Genomic DNA, 15,970 nt, shown 5'->3' on the forward strand with positions numbered 1-15,970 from the left:
ATAATTGGCTTATGCGTTTACCAAATCTAATTGAGGCAGACCCATGTGACATTACTGGGAGGTGAACTTCTCCCTAGTTTCACAATTCTAATTATAGGCATATGTGTAAAATTTTAATAATTACAGTTATGAATATGAAACATATTAGTTATTTCTCTACAACATATTTCAAATTAAACCCTTTCGGCTAGGTCAACATAAGTCACTTAAAATGTAGATTTTATCTTCTCCATTCCCCAGATCCTCTGCTTATTTATCTTCTTGAAACTTAAGACAAGGCAAGACGCTGTGTGCACAAGCTTGCCTGGGAGCAAAGGGGGGTGATCTGGTCTCTTATCTCCCCTCCCCTGCCCTCTTTTACGATCAAGCACTTTGTTGTAGACCCCAAGTCAGGAGGTGAGGGAGTAATTGAAGGAGTTGATGGAACCGCATGGAGATTCGAAAGGGAGGCTTTTAGTTTAGGGGCCCTTAGGAGATTGGGCCTCTAACAGGACTGTTAAAGAAATTTTCCTTGAAATGTTGGCCCAGTTAATATGATGTGTATTCCATGGTGCTACCTCTCCATCTTACCATAGTGGGTGCTCTTTACACATTGGTGTTTCCTTAAATTTCCTTTGGGAATTTTAAACGGCCATTCAGTTTAAAGCTCAATATGATTTTTCTACTTATGATCCCCCCGACTTCTCCTACTTCAGTGATACTACAGGGTGGGACCTGAGAGCAGGGGCCCTCAGATCCTTTTGAACAGAGATCTCCTCCTAATCCAAGAGAGCCGTGGAGCCCCTGAAGGGCCTTTTTGGTCAGGTTGTGTGCGGCCTGCTAGTGCAGGCTGGGCCGATGGGAAAAGAAATCGGGGCCTTTTGTCCGCCTATTTGTCAGGGTGGGAGTAGAAGAGTAGAGAGCAGAGGAAAAGAGGAGGAGGGAGATTAAGAGAAAGGAATAAAATCATACTTTAAAAAACTCCCCCAAACAAAAGAAGAGTCAAGTATGTGAACAGGCAGCATTCCTGGTTGGTTTGCTCACCCCAGTTTTGGTTCTGATTCTTCATTCCAATCTTGAGCTGAAGAGTTTGGGTGATCTTCAGAGCCTTGATGTGTTTTCAGAGCTCTGCTTGGATGGGGTTCTATTTATTTATTTTTTTAAATTTTATTTATTTTTTTATTTCTTTTTGGCTGCTTTGGGTCTTCTTTGCTGCACGCGGGCTTTTTCTAGTTGCGGTGAGCAGGGGCTACTCTTCGTTGCCGTGGGTGGGCCTCTCATCGTGGTGGCTTCTCTTGTTGCGGAGCACAGGCTCTAGGCACGCGGGCTTCAGTAGTTGTGGCATGTGGGCTCAGTAGTTGTGGCACGTGGGCTCAGTAGTTGTGGCACGTGGGCTTCAGTAGTTGTGGTACGCGGGCTCAGTAGTTGTGGCTCGCGGGCTCTAGACCGCAGGCTCAGTAGTTGTGACGCATAAGCTTAGTTGCTCCGCGGCATGTGGGATCTTCCTGGGCCAGGGCTCGAACCCGCGTGCCCGGCATTGGCAGGCGGATTCCTAACCACTGCGCCACCAGGGAAGTCCTGGGGTTCTGTTCAGAAGCACTCTTTCCTCATACAGCTTACGCCAGCGACTGTGGGGAGAATTTTTGGTGGTGCATCTTGACCTGTGGTGTGTGAGTAACTTCGTGGACTCGCAGCACTGACCCACCCTGTGTCTCTCCTTTCCTGAGCTTTTCTACAGCTTTCACAAGAGCCATGGCTTTGCAGGTGGAGACGTGTTAGCCTCAAGGAGAAAACAGTCAATGAAATTAGATGTATATCTTGCCAGTTGAGAAAGTGCAAGGGTTTTGTTCCCGATGTGGCGCTTGTCTCTGACCACAGCCCCTTTCTGACTGAGCCCCGGGGGCTGAGCCTTCTGTTTGGGGACCAGAACCATAATATTTACATTGAAGTTCAAAGGAGGAGCTGTGCTCTTAATTTTGCAATCAACAAAGATTGAGGAAAGATATCAGATGAGGACCTAACACTAACAGCCCTCTAATAACTTGTCAGTTGCAGGATCTGTAAGATCAAAAGTAAACACAGCACAAAAGGCACAATGGACCCAGTATGGCTTTAGATGCACTGGGCACGTCTGCCCCCCACCCCCCACCCCCCGCCCCCCCCTTAATTATCCAGGAACAAAGCAATGCTAGGAGGTCATTTAGTCTAGTTCTCATTGCTATCTTTCTGGCGTTGTTTTTCCGGCCAACACTCAGCGTTGTCTAAATTGTTGGGTGTATTTTTCCCCCCTCTTCAAATCACCATATGTTGCCTCATGCATTGGGAGCATTTTTAAGAGACTTGCATGAAATGAAAGCATTCAGCCAAAAAAGTCAACTCTAACTGGTGGGATCGCATGTCACCTGGGGTGACACCAACACCAGCCAGAGAAAATCAATCTTCCTTCCGCGTGTATTATCCAGGAACAAAGCAATGCTAGGAGGTCATTTAGTCTAGTTCTCATTGCTATCTTTCTGGCGTTGTTTTTCCGGCCAACACTCAGCGTTGTCTAAATTGTTGGGTGTATTTTTCCCCCCTCTTCAAATCACCATATGTTGCCTCATGCATTGGGAGCATTTTTAAGAGACTTGCATGAAATGAAAGCATTCAGCCAAAAAAGTCAACTCTAACTGGTGGGATCGCATGTCACCTGGGGTGACACCAACACCAGCCAGAGAAAATCAATCTTCCTTCCGCGTGTTCCCACTTGGCCACTTGGAAGCCAGCGGGCTGACTCCAAGGACTTCTGTTCGTTTTCTCCTCTGCCTTAGTCCTAGAAAGCAAGCCTGTCTTTTTTCTGGATGACTCATTTCCAAGATTTGATGAAAATATGTTTTGGTTCAACATACTTTTTAGCTCTCGCTGGATTTGACTGTGAGGCCTGATAGAAAATGTTTCCAGTTCAGCAAGGGAACTTTTGTCTTGAGACCCATATCCAGAGGTTACGGTTCACAGCTGCTGGGTTTCCTTTTGGATGTGAAATGATGTGTTAGCCCGAGAGAATGTTTCCTTTCCTGCTGCTTCCCCCAACCCTCCCCCCTTTTTCATTTCCATGGTTTTCTAATTCAGGGCTGGTTTTGTCCTCCCCTCTTTGCAGACTTTGGTTTGAGCAACTGTGCCGGGATCCTGGGCCACTCCGACCCGTTCAGCACACAGTGTGGCAGCCCCGCGTACGCCGCGCCTGAACTCCTTGCCAGGAAGAAATACGGCCCCAAAATCGATGTCTGGTCCATGTGAGTTATTGAGCTTCTAAGACTGAATGCACCCTCCTGCTGTCTCCACTGTTTCCTTCTTATGAAATAACCTTTGAGTATTTGATGAGCATGAATTATAATTATAGGCTCTGGGATATATATGCAGTGATTCTTTGGGGTCCCGATTTCCACCTCTGTTCTTTCTGTCTTTTCTCCACCAACTGCCCGAAAGGCCTTTATTAAAATTCATTAACGTGCTGGAAGGGAAGAAAGCAGAGCCGTGCCCTCGCCGAGATCATGTTCTGGTTTCACGAGTCACTCATGTGCTTCGAGTCTCCCAAAGCTTTCCATCAGCATCAGCATAAACCCCAGCCTTGGTGCCTGGCCCCAGACCTCACGGGTCTGCCCATCTCTCCTGCCTCTGCACCTATCACCCCACCCTCTGCTCACGGCTCTTCACACATGTCGGCTTCTGTTTCGTCTTCCCCACCTCTGGGCTTTGCACTCGCTATTTCTTTTCTTTTCTTGAAGTTTAGTTGGCGTATAATATCGTATTAGTTTCAGGTGTACAACATAGGGGTTCGACATTTATGTATATTACAAATTGATCACCACCATAAGTCTAGCAACCATCCGTCACTGTACAAAGTTATTGCCATATTATTGACTATATTCCCTATGCTGTAGATTACATCTCAGTAACTTACTTATTTTATAACTGGAAGTTCGTGCCTCTTAATCCCCTTCACCTATTTTGCTCAGCGCCCCCCCCCTCCCCCCTGGCCAGCACTTGCTGTTGCTTTTGCCTGGAATGCCATTTCCCAGCTCTTTGAATGGCCCGTCCGCTCCCACATTCCAGTGTTAATCCAGTGTCACCACTGCAGAGTCCATCTCTTGTTCCAGGGATGCCTCAGCACCTGGCACAGAGCCTGGGCTGGAGAGGGAGGGAGGGAGGGACAGGCACTTCATCCAGGTGAACAGAAGCTAGAGGGTCAGGGGCTAAAGCTGGCAGAGGAAGGAGACAAAGGAATGTGAGGTAGTGAGGGGATTTCAGGGAGTTCTGGTTGGAGATGATTCAGCGGAACCAGAGGCGAGAATGAGATTCTGAGGGCACCAGAATTCCCTGAACTTTCCCAGAAAGGGCCAGCTCTCCCTGGAACCGCAGCTCTGCTTGTTCAGCCAGCGGGTGAGACCAGTTAGTGGGGGATCAGCTTCCGTGGCTGAGGGCTCGGAGCTAACCGTCCCCTTTGCTCCTCAGGACAACCTGCGAGGCCGGCTCTTACCCTCTGTTACACAGACAGGAGGGCAGCTCTGTGGATAGTGCGGCCCAGAGCCACCCAGCCTGTAGGTGTGGGAGCTGCGCTTTGCACTCAGGGCTCTTCACGCCTCAGCCTGAGCTCCGGGTTCCTTCCCTCTCTCCGGAGGATGTGTGAAGGCTGCAGGTGGAGAGGGTGCCGCCGTGTGCCGCTGACGTGCTGGGGGCCGCGGGGGTAGGGGGCGTGACAGAAGGAAGCAGAGGCAGAGGGTACCTTCTCCTTGAGGTGCGCTGGGTGGTGTGACTGGCAGTGCTAATCACAGACTCTTTTCATATTGTGCCCAGACGGGCCTCAGAATCCTTCTCAACACAGCCCTCCAGGCAGCCAACACCAATGGATCAGAGTCAGTACACAGTTGAGATCCATGCTTGGTGTCATAAGTGTCTGGCACGTAATCTGCCCTTAATAAGTATTTATTTATTAATGGGTGAATATGAAAGTTTGAGTCTATAATCATTCTCTCTCCTTAACAGTTAGGGAATGTATTTAGGCTAAATGGAAAGCTTTGAGAGAGATGATTTGTGTACCAAAAAAAAAAAAAAAAAAGGTGGAGAATGGGGAGTCTGAAAGACCAGGGGTTCAAGGGTGTCACGTAACTGTGGTGACAGGCAGTGTGGTGGGTGACATAGCGATCAAAGGGAAAGAGAGGTTGGAGAAGAGGTGACAGTTTGCTCTCGAGGTCCTGCTCTCGAGGGGACTGGACAATACAGTGTCATCCCTGGTTGTCATGGTGATGAAGCTCAGCCTGTGTGAGAGGGACCCTTTCTGGCCCATGACTAACAAAGCAGGCATCTCCGCAAAGTCTAGAACTGCTGGTAGAAGGAAGGCAGGAAGGAAGGAGCCAGTGGATTGTCAGAGCTGTAGGAGAGCGCCTGGCCTTATAACCAGCCTGGGGTCACTCGTCCCCTTGTGCTAACACTAAGATGGGGACAAATCATTTATCCTGTGTGGGGAAATACAAAGGAAAATGAAAAGCACAGGCTGCAAAAGGCAGCACCATCCGAGGGTCAGTATGAAGCTCGGACTTTGTTCCTCTCTCTTCTTCCAAGTCCCTTGACGTGGGAAAGGAATCCACATTTAGTGACCACAGATGCTCCATTTCTTAGTTTTGGGGCCCCATGATTAAAATAAAGGGACTTGGGACTTCCCTGGGGGCGCAGTGGTTGAGAATCCACCTGGCAGTGCAGGGGACACGGGTTCGAGCCCAGGTCCGGGAAGATCCCGCATTCCACGGAGCAACTAAGCCCGTGCGCCGCAACTGCTGAACCTGAGCTGTAGAGCCTGCGAGCCACAACTACTGGGACCGCGCGCCACAACTACTGAAGCCTGCATGCCTAGAGCCCGTGCTCTGCAACAAGAGAAGCCACCACAATGAGAAGCCTGCGCACCGCAACGAAGAGTAGCCCCTGCTCGCCGCAACTAGAGAAAGCCCGCCTGCAGCAACGAAGACCCAACGCGACCAAAGATAAATAAATTTAAAAATAAATAAATAAAATAAAATAAAATAAAGGGACTTGGTCCATTGCCACCTGCTGTGTCTCCATCCATCCAGTGACTGTACCCAGAAGTAACGGTGGCCTCAGAGGAGGGCAGGCAAAGGGGAAGCTGCAGGAGGAATGGAGGTGACCCGAGACCAGGATGCCCGGTCTCTCGCCTCCCACCTCCACCCTGGCTGCTGGCCTGGTGGGGCTGTGTCTGGGGCAGCTGGACACTTCTTTGCTAACCTCCACTTAATCACATTTTTTTCAAGAAGATGCTGTGCAGCTGAAAGTCTCCTGAAAGCTCTAATCGGGCCATATTCTTAGTCATGATACCATCAAGTAATGTATGTGAAAGCCTTTGATAAACGGTTATACACTTTACAGACACTGGGCTTCAGCTGATCATGGCAAAGCTCTGGGGGCCCGTGTGGGATGCGTCCAGGTAGACCAGAAACCGCAGCCCCCCGAGACCCTGTTCTGGTGCTCTGAGGTGGGGAGTTGAGGTGGAGTAAATTCTTAACCTTGCTCAGCCCCAAAGGGTCCTGTTTTATTCCTTCTTAGAAGCGAGGTTTCCCCAGAGCAGCTCTGTGTTGGTTGACTCTCTGGAACATTCCCTGGGGGATGAGACCGCATGACCCCCACCTAATTCACAGGGATGGTATAAACTCGGCCCTTTTTAGAAGCCGTTGATAAAGCTTGAAAAACAAAAGCAAGCTATGTGAGCCCTATATTGGCTTACTAGAGATTTGTTCATTCGGCAGATATTTGTGGAGTCAGGCCCTGTGCCGAGTGCCGAGTGCACAACGGTCCATCCTGCTCCTGTAATGATCACCGTTAACCCTCACAGACCTCCCACCGAGTGACGAGCAGCGTTCCAAGGGCTCTGCGGGTTTTAGCTCATCTCGTCTGCCTCACAGCGTTTCAAGGGAATACTTTGTCGTCCCACTTTACAGATGAGGACACTGAGGCATGAAGAGCTCAAGGCACTTGCCCAGATAACACACACAGCTGGTGTGCGATCAAGCCAAGATGGACTGAGGTGGTTTGGCTCTGGAGTCGGCCTTTAACCGTCACCCTCTGCTGCTTCTACTATGTTGTACTTCCTCTTGCAGGGTTTACAAACTAGTGGGGCAGACGGACAAGTTTTTAAAAAGCTGTAAACTCAGTGCGGTAATGGCTGTGGAAGAAGTGGTCAGGATGCAGGGAACAAGGATGGGGGTGGCCTCTTGAGAAGACCTCAAAGCCAAATCCTAAGGATGAGAAGAATCAGCTATGGGAAGAAGACGGTGTGGGAGAAGGCTGTAGGCGGACAGAACAGGATGTGTGAAGGCTGTGGAGTGGGAAGGGGAGGGAAGGGGTTTGAATTTTGCCCTAAAGGTAGTGAGAGACTATTGGACAATTATAAGCAGGTGGGTAACAAAAAGTTATGGATTGAATTGTGTCCCTCCAGAAAAAGGTATGTTGGAGTCCTAAACCCCAGGACCTCAGAATATGACCTTACTTAGAGATCGGGTCTTTAATGAGCTAAAGGAGGTCATTAGGATGGGCTGTAGTCCAATATGATTGTGTCCTCACATAAAGGGGAAATTTGGACACAGAGAGGAGACTATGTGACAATGAAAGCAGGGATCAGGATGATGCATCTAGAAGCCAAGGAACCCCAGATGGCCAGCAAACCACCAGAGGTTCGGGGAGCAGCAAGGAACAGATGCTCATTCACTGCCCTCAGGAGACACCAACACTGCCGACACCTTCATCACAGACTCTGCGCCTCCAGAACTGTGAGATTCCCTTTGTTTAAGCTCTGCAATCTCAGGAAAGGTGAGAGGTGAGTAAAAACTCACCACTCCAGATCCCAAGAGCCATTCTCCTTCCCGGTGAATCAAGTGCACTAATTGACAAGTGAAACAGACTAGCTGAAGTCTTGGTCACCCCTCACAGCCCCCCAGCAGAGGTCACCAAAAGATCAGACCATATACCGAAGTCTCAGTCCTTGTTGTTCCCCATACGTTATCGGCTGCATGAAAACCAGAAACAAAAGAAAACCACCAACATGTAGAATTTCATTCACATAATGGTGGGAGAGTCCCTGGAGCAAGAGAGGAAAAGCCTTGGTGCAGAAGCACTTTTCAGGAGGCCTCTGTGTCACCTTTTCTCATGTCTCTTTGGGCGAAGCAGAGTGCATGGCCAAGCCCAGGGTCAAGAGGAGAGATAGATTCCAGCCCCTGATGGGGGAGTAGCAAGGAATCTGTGGCCTTTGTCTTTTTTGTTTGTTTGTTTTGCGATTGAACATACTTATCTACTCCTATGGACAAGTGTGTTCCCCCTAAAATTCATATTTTGTAGCCCTAACCCCCAGTGTGATGGTATTTGGAGGTGGGGCCTTTGGGAGGTCATGAGGGTGGAGCCTTCATGATGGCATTGGTGTTCTTTTAAGAAGAGCTTGCTCACTCCCTGACATGTGAGGACACGGGGAGAAGGTAGCCGTCTACAAGCCAGGAAAAGAGACCTCCCCAGAACCTGGCCACGCTGGCACCCTGATCCAGACTTCCAGCCTCCAGAACTGTGAGAAAATAAATTTCTGGTGGTTAAACTACCCTGTCGGTGGTATTTTGTTATGGCAGCCCAAGCTGACCAAGATACCTGCTTACAGGTGACCTAGAAGTCTCACCTGAAAACAAATAGAGCATGTCAGGAGGCACAGTGCTGAGAACAAATGAGGCTGCCCAGCTGGGTTAAATTCAAGAAGGCATCAGAGGAGCCTTTAATCTGCTCCTGAGGGATGACGTGGAGTTTGCCAGATGGAGAAAAGGAGGGGAAACTTTCCAGGCAGAGGGAACAGCCTATGCAAAGGCGGGAAGTTGTGATAAGTCTGATTCCTCTTGCTCTTAATCTTGGAGAAAACAAAACTTCAGAACCTTCTTTAAGAGATTAATTTTCCACTGCTTTGGGGTGTTGTGTCTGAGATACTGGTTAGGTTTCTGTTTGGTGCCCACGACTTTGCTGGCGGCATTGGAAATGGAAAAACCCAAAGAGAATTGAATTTTAAAGGCTGTTTAAAAAGAGAGTGAAAGCGGGGCCAATTTTCTCCCTGTGTCAGACACCAGTATTATAAAACATCCCTTTTATTGTTCTGAAACAATAAAATGAAGAGTTCGCTTCCAAAATCAAAGCAAACTCCCGTCTCCAGAGGTTTTTTTGGGGCCTTGACAGATGGATGGGGCCTTTCTTCAAGACTTCTGACACTGACTCAGGAAGAAAACCAGCTTGTCATTCAAGGGAAGCTTGGGAAAGAAAGCTCTTCCCCACAAATGGAGCCCCCAAGATCCTCCTCCTCTAGTGAATCAGGAATTAACAATGGAAACGGAAAAAGATGTGTGCCATCTTGGGGGATTCCCGTTATTTTCAATGGTCCTTGTTTTTGTATTTGAACTGTATATGAATACCTTTAAAATCATTCACTTCTTTCCTTTAACCCCTATGAATGAAATATCTCTACCTCTATCTCCAGTGAATTTTGAAATTTTAGACACAAAACTTAAATACTCATTCTGGTGCAGTGAACTTTTTTTATTGCAACTGACTTTTCCTCAGAGTGGCATATATGCTAATTTAAAAAACGCTTTAATGCAGATGTACTTTTTAAATGAAAAGAATCCAAATTAACTTAATTTTCAAAATATTACAGTGCTCTTGGGAGAACGTTGGTGAATCTCTAAGGGTAGGGAAAACGGAAATTGAGAGTTCTATCCCCAAAACATTGAGAATGCAACATTTTTTCACCAAAGCTGCTCTTTGCTCTCGTGGGGGCATCTGAGGTGAGGGAAGCATTTGTGTGCAGACGTGGTACGTAGTGGAGTGTCCTGCACAATACACCCAGACCACCTTCCCAGGCTCACTGAGTCTGTTTTCACTTTGTGGGAAATCTCTGTTCCAGTGCTGTCCCTTTGGGTAGACAAGTTGGCCGAGGGGTGCCATTTTGTTCCCAGCCCTACTATCCCCATATAGACCTAAGCATTCAGGAGGGAGAGCGGGAGAATTTGTTCCAGTCCTCAGACTCTGTTTTGTAAAAGTACTACCAGACACCATCAGCTACTTCCAGGGCTCAAATCTGGAAGGATAGCATTTTCTCTTCATTCAGGCCCCCTTAAAATGAAAGATGGCAGGAGAAGCAGGCAGAAAGAGGATCCTGATGGCTTCTTTTGGGTAGTTTAGAGCTTTTGACTTTTAAAAGAGAAGGTTTCTTTAGCTTTTGAGCTTTTTCAGTTATAAAATACAAGACTTTTTTGTTTTTGTAGCCAGCATGTGCATTTAAAATAGAAGAGGAAAAGGAAGAAAGGAAAAGTGTGTGAGGGGGAAGCCTTAAAATCCACAAGAAAATAATTTCTTGCTGAACACAGACCATTTAATGGAGCAGTTGTGAACTTTGAGATTTACCAAATGGATGGATCTGTTCCCGCTCTATTTTTAAGACCTTAAATCAGAAGTTGTACTGAAAGCTGATACTGAAAGGTGGAGGGCTATTGCTTTTAGGCGGAGAGTTATTTTTAATTTTTCCAAGGCAGTTTCTTTCTTGAAGAATCACACAGAAGCAAGGTATGTCAGCTGAAGGTTCTCTCAACTTCACTCTGGTGTAAACTGGGCTGCCCACCGGCCCTGTGAGAACTCGTATCCACACCCTTCCCTGACACCATAGCTCTGCCAATTGCTTTGTCACTTGTGTCTTGTTAAAGTTGCTGGCTGACTTCTCCAGGGAGCTGTGACTCTGTGTCTTTCCTTTCAGAGATGCCAGGTGGTACCCCAACTTTTCCTCCAGGGAATATTTTTGTGTTTCGGATTAATATCAGGACCACCATTTGGCTCCTGATTTAATCCCAAAGATTCCACACTTACATTTCCCAGGGCCCCTTCCTCTCTTCTTCCAGCTTCCCTTCAGTGGCACTTTTTCCTTCTTTCTTGACATCACAGTATGCCACCTGGCCAGTCTCTCTGGATTTGCTTCCATCCTTATTTCTTTCTGCTTGGAAAACCCTGCATTGTATTTGCTAGTTGCCCTCCTTCATCCCAGCATCTCATTACTTTCTTTCTTTAAAACTATCTGTGGTTCTTGGGGGCCCCGTGTCTGCCATGGAGAAGCGAGAAAGCCCATGGGCCATGTTTCAAAAGACACATCAGGAAATTCTGAACATGTTTTGAAACTCCTACTAATTCTATGGGATTACAGAGGTTTATAAACCGCATTCTACATTTTTCCCTTGGTATTCTCACATCCTTCCGAAATGTCAAAGGGACTGGATTTCTCTTTATCCAGATGTTAAACGTGTATGAAAACTCTAGGGGAGGGGAATTAAGATGCTCAATCTGGTTTCCCTTTTCAAATCTCCTGCGACTGTAGGACTGTTAATGTACGTTTCCATTATTATTTGGCAATAAGGTACAAATATAATGGTAGCTTTTTATCTCTCGTTTTTAAAAGTTTTGTGATGAAATGACAGGTCACATTTATCAAGCAGTAAATTTATGCCAGGCACAGAGTTCAGCACTTTCTGTGGCTTAGTTCATTTGACCCTCATACAGCCTGAGAGGTAGGTACTATTATTATCCACATTTTATAGATGAGAGTCGCTGGATGAGAGAGCTGGGTCTTCTTTACAGATTTGTTTTTTGTTGATGATAAACTCCTCCAAGAGAAATGGAAACCTGGAGTGAGTTTGGTGAAATAATCAGGTAGAATTACTATAAAAACCACTTGCTCGATCCTGGTCTGACCACAGAGTTCACGGGCACCATTCTTTTTTTTTTTTTTGTGGTTTGCGGGCCTCCCTCTGCTGCGGCCTCTCCCGTTGCGGAGCACAGGCTCCGGACGCGCAGGCTCAGCGGCCATGGCCCACGGGCCCAGCCGCTCCGCGGCACGCGGGATCCTCCCAGACCGGGGCGTGAACCCGGCTCCCCTGCATCGGCAGGCGGACGCGCAACCACTGCGCCACCAGGGAAGCCCACGGGCACCATTCTTAAGACAAGCATCTGCTACCTTTATCTGTGGTCACCGCCAGGTCATGGAGAGGGGCAGTGACTGGAGGAGATTTTTTTTTTTTTTTTTTGGCTGCTTTGGGTCTTTGTTGCTGCACGCGGGCTTCTCTAGTTGTGGTGAGCGGGGCTACTCTTTGTTGTGGTGCGCGGGCTTCTCATTGCGGTGGCTTCTTTTGTTGCAGAACACGGGCTCTAGGCGCGCGGGCTTCAGTAGTTGTGGCACGCGGCCTCAGTAGTTGTGGCTCGCGGGCTCTAGAATGCAGGCTCTGTAGTTGTGGCACACGGGCTTAGTTGCTCCGCGGCATGTGGGATCTTCCCGGACCTGGGCTCGAACCCGTGTCCCCTGCATTGGCAGGCGGATTCTTAACCACTGCGCCACCAGGGAAGCCCTGGAGGAGATTTCTGTCATCTTTTGCAGCCAGGGGTGACAAGGAGACAAGCAGTTTGATGTCTTAAGAACTCCTTGAAGGAAGAAAGTTCATAAAGCTTTTCGAGTCAGTTCTCTGACCCCATATTACACTCACCAAACTTCTTCAGTTGGATCCCTGTCCCATGACCATAACATGCTACATTATGTAGCATTCTGCACTATTTCAGGCACCCCACCTGTCACAGGACGCTCTGTGTCCCTAAAGATAAAGGGAAATAGAAAAGGTCATAGGGCGATGTTCATCAAACTTCAGTATCGTTCACTCTTCTTATACAGGAAGAACGTTCTTGGTAACCCGTCGTGTTGACTCGTGACTTGTATCTAAGTTTTACTTATTGTGCATGCATGTAAAATTAAACTCCTTTTATTTAGGGTCCTGTAGAAATGAAAAACCAAAACTCATTTACAAGTTAAATCTGACCAAGACTAAAAGAACCCCCAAATATTCAAATTAGCAACATTCACTAAATGCCAAGGCTACTGTAGGTGGGAGCTGAATTGCTGTACGCAGTCGGAGTGTGGTTCTCACCGCTGGGCACAGGCTTTTTGAGCTGCTCAGTCCCAGCTTGTGGTCACTGCACTCGCTCACCACTTTTCACTCCTTGAGTGGCTTTTAACCTTGAGTGTGCACGGGACGCGCGTGGGGGGCGGATCCCCACCCCCAGAGTTTCTAACTCAGTAGGTCTGGCGCAGGGCCCAAGAATTTGCATTTCTAACGAGTTCCCAGGTGACGCTTCGGCTGCTGGTCTGAGGACCACACTTTGGGAACCACCCCACTCTTCAGATCATCAGGAGGCTTTCTTTCCCACGGATATAAGCATAGAGACATCGCTGACAAATTAAGTCCACCTCTGCTCCTTTCTCATTGGCCTATGATGATAAAGGTGACATATTTTTGCACACACCTTAATAGAGGTGTGTGTTGGTAAACACAAATGCAGAAGCAGGCACTGCAGTCAAGTGTGTACAGTTGGAGGGCGACTGGGTTATATGGCGGCCGTCCCATGTCCCTCGTTGGGCTTTGTCAAATGTTTTAGTATTGTCACCACAAGAAAAGCGAAAGTAGGACTGCTGAGCCCCTGAAGTTGTGTCCCTGGGGTCTCAGTTTGAGAATCACTGTATGGGTTGGGTACCATAAAACACCTGCGGGAAAAACGATATTGTTTAAGTACCAGGCTGTTCAGCTTTAGGCGTGAGTGTCAGAGCCAGGATTAAGGCACACAGAGGTGAGCAGGGACAGAATTGACTGGTCGTGTCCCACAGCCAATGGGTAGAAGTTGTAGACTTTGGCTGAGTATTTGAAGCCCCTCCCCGTGCATTGCCCTGAATGGCCCGAGCTGCCTTAGGGAGGTTGGAAGCTGTTTGACTCTGAGGCTCTTCAGGGGTCTCTGACAACAACCTCGTGGAGTGTCCCATGGGGTATCCATCCCTAAGAGCCATGTGTCCAAGACCCCTTTGAATGCAAAAATGACAAAATTTGGGGCTTCCCTGGTGGCGCAGTGGTTGAGAGCCCGCCTGCCGATGCAGGGGATGCGGGTTCGTGCCCCGGTCCGGGAAGATCCCACGTGCCGCGGAGCGGCTGGGCCCGTGAGCCGTGGCCGCTGAGCCTGCGCGTCCGGAGCCTGTGCTCCGCAACGGGAGAGGCCACAGCAGTGAGAGGCCCGCGTACCGCAAAAAAAAAAATTGGAGGCCCTCTTAGTTTTCCCTCTCATCAGTCTCCAAGCATCCTCCAAGCAAGGATGGTTGGCTCTGCCTCAAACAGACCCACAGTGCAGCACTGCTTCCCAGTTTCTCAAACAGGTTACATCCCCTAACACCCCTTCTCTCTGCCCCCAAACTGGCTCTCCTCCCACCTTCCTGTCTTCTATCACGATCACCACCATCATCCGGCTTTCCACGTTTGCGTCTTGCATCCCCTTCAAACGTCTCTATTGCTAATTTGCCTTTCTCTTTCCACTGCACGCCATCCCTCCCATTCAGACTTTAATAACAACATGACACGGTCTCCTGCTCCCCATTCTGAGCCCTCGTCCACTTAATGCCAGGTGACTACTCCCCAGATTATCTGGCCATAGAAGGTTTATGCACCCAACGTCTGTTCTTGGCCTGGGAAACGTGTTCCACTTAGCACACACAGGAAAATGCTGCTCTCAACGGCTCTGCATGTGCTTTGTTCATTCTTGTCTCCATTTCTTGGTCTACACAGTTTATCCTCCTATCCAGCCGGCCAAGACAGATAAGCTCACACACATAGACTTAGCCCTCAGAGGCCTCCCATCTTCAAGTACTTATTATAGTCCTCTGTCTCCGTTAATTGAACTCCTCTGGGGTCGAGAGCAGCAGAGTTCAGCATTTTCTTATCCCCTCTGCACTCACTATTTTAAAGAACTGTGCTTATTTATTTGTTGACTTGCTGGTTGTCAGCCTTCACCCAATTCTAAGTCCAAGATGGCGGCTCCTTGTCTGGTTCCCCACCCGCCCCAGAGCCATCATCTATCCCACTGCCTGGGGCAGAGATCCGACCTGCAAGCATTTGTGGAATGAATGTTGATGTATCAGCCTCCCTAACTCGACTGCGAGTTACAGAGCGGGAACTGGGTCTTGGCATATGCCGGCAATTCGAGAATGATCTCTAGCTGGAGCCTGTGGGCTCTGTACCTGTCCTTCTCCGGAGCGCTGTGATTCAGAGGCACCTTGGTGGAATTGGACCCCAAGGGTCTTCATTTCATTCAGTCTCATTGGATTTGTTTTGACTGGAGATCCTGTTGCCTCTTTGTAAAACATTCCCTTGGGCGCTTTTGAACACTTCAGACCTCTTGGCAGGTAAGGCATTTCATCCCCATTAGGAAATCTCATCAAAATGATATTAGGATTGCACATCAGGAAAATAAAAATCCTCCAAGAGATGTTGCTGCTCTCTAGTTTGGCTTTGGACATAAGTATAGTTAAGCCCATTCGGAAGGTATTCTGACCACATCTGAGATATTGGGCCAGAGCTGGGTGGCAGAATCTCACAATATACAATAATATAGAAAATAAGAGTGGGAAAGAGACTTCCTTTCCCCTCCCCACCCCCAAAGGAATTTCTCCAGTGACAGGCCAAAACAGAACTCAAGGGAAGAGCAAAACACCAGTTTGGGGTAGGAGAGTTTTGTCTCAAAGGGCTGAGTGGTAACCAGGCATGCTGGCTATGCCGTGACTTGCCCTCCTGTGCAGGGTCTTGCTATGTATTTTTTGGTCTGGCCTCCTCCAGGGTCCACCTTGTAAGCTGTACTTGGAAAACCACATCATGGCAGACCTACTTTTATTCGAGGTTCCTATTTATATGAGGTTCCCCAGGTATTTTTCACATCATTTGGTCTGGACTTCCTTCCAGAAGGAAGGGACATAGTTTCCCCTCCTTACTGGGATAGCTCTTGAAGCTCTTTATGTATCTATTTTTGATTAATTAATTAATTTTTTTTTTTTTTTTTTTTTTTTTTTTTTTTTTTTTTTTTTTTT

General features: G+C 48.0%; 1 protein-coding gene across 2 annotated transcripts in view; it reads left to right on the forward strand.

Moving 5' to 3' along the window:
- The window catches only part of HUNK (hormonally up-regulated Neu-associated kinase), a 117,790-nt gene that overhangs the window by 64,574 nt on the left and 37,246 nt on the right, over positions 1–15,970 (forward strand). For both annotated transcript variants that reach the window (XR_003680775.2, XM_024120406.3), the window contains exon 4: positions 3,116–3,251. Coding sequence is in view for 1 of the 2 variants with exons in the window: in XM_024120406.3 (XP_023976174.1) it covers positions 3,116–3,251 (136 nt within the window). In the remaining variant the exon portion in view is untranslated. The remainder of the gene's footprint in view (positions 1–3,115; positions 3,252–15,970) is intronic.

This window comes from Physeter macrocephalus, chromosome 8, assembly GCF_002837175.3.
Source record: "Physeter macrocephalus isolate SW-GA chromosome 8, ASM283717v5, whole genome shotgun sequence".
NCBI lineage: Eukaryota > Metazoa > Chordata > Mammalia > Artiodactyla > Physeteridae > Physeter > Physeter macrocephalus.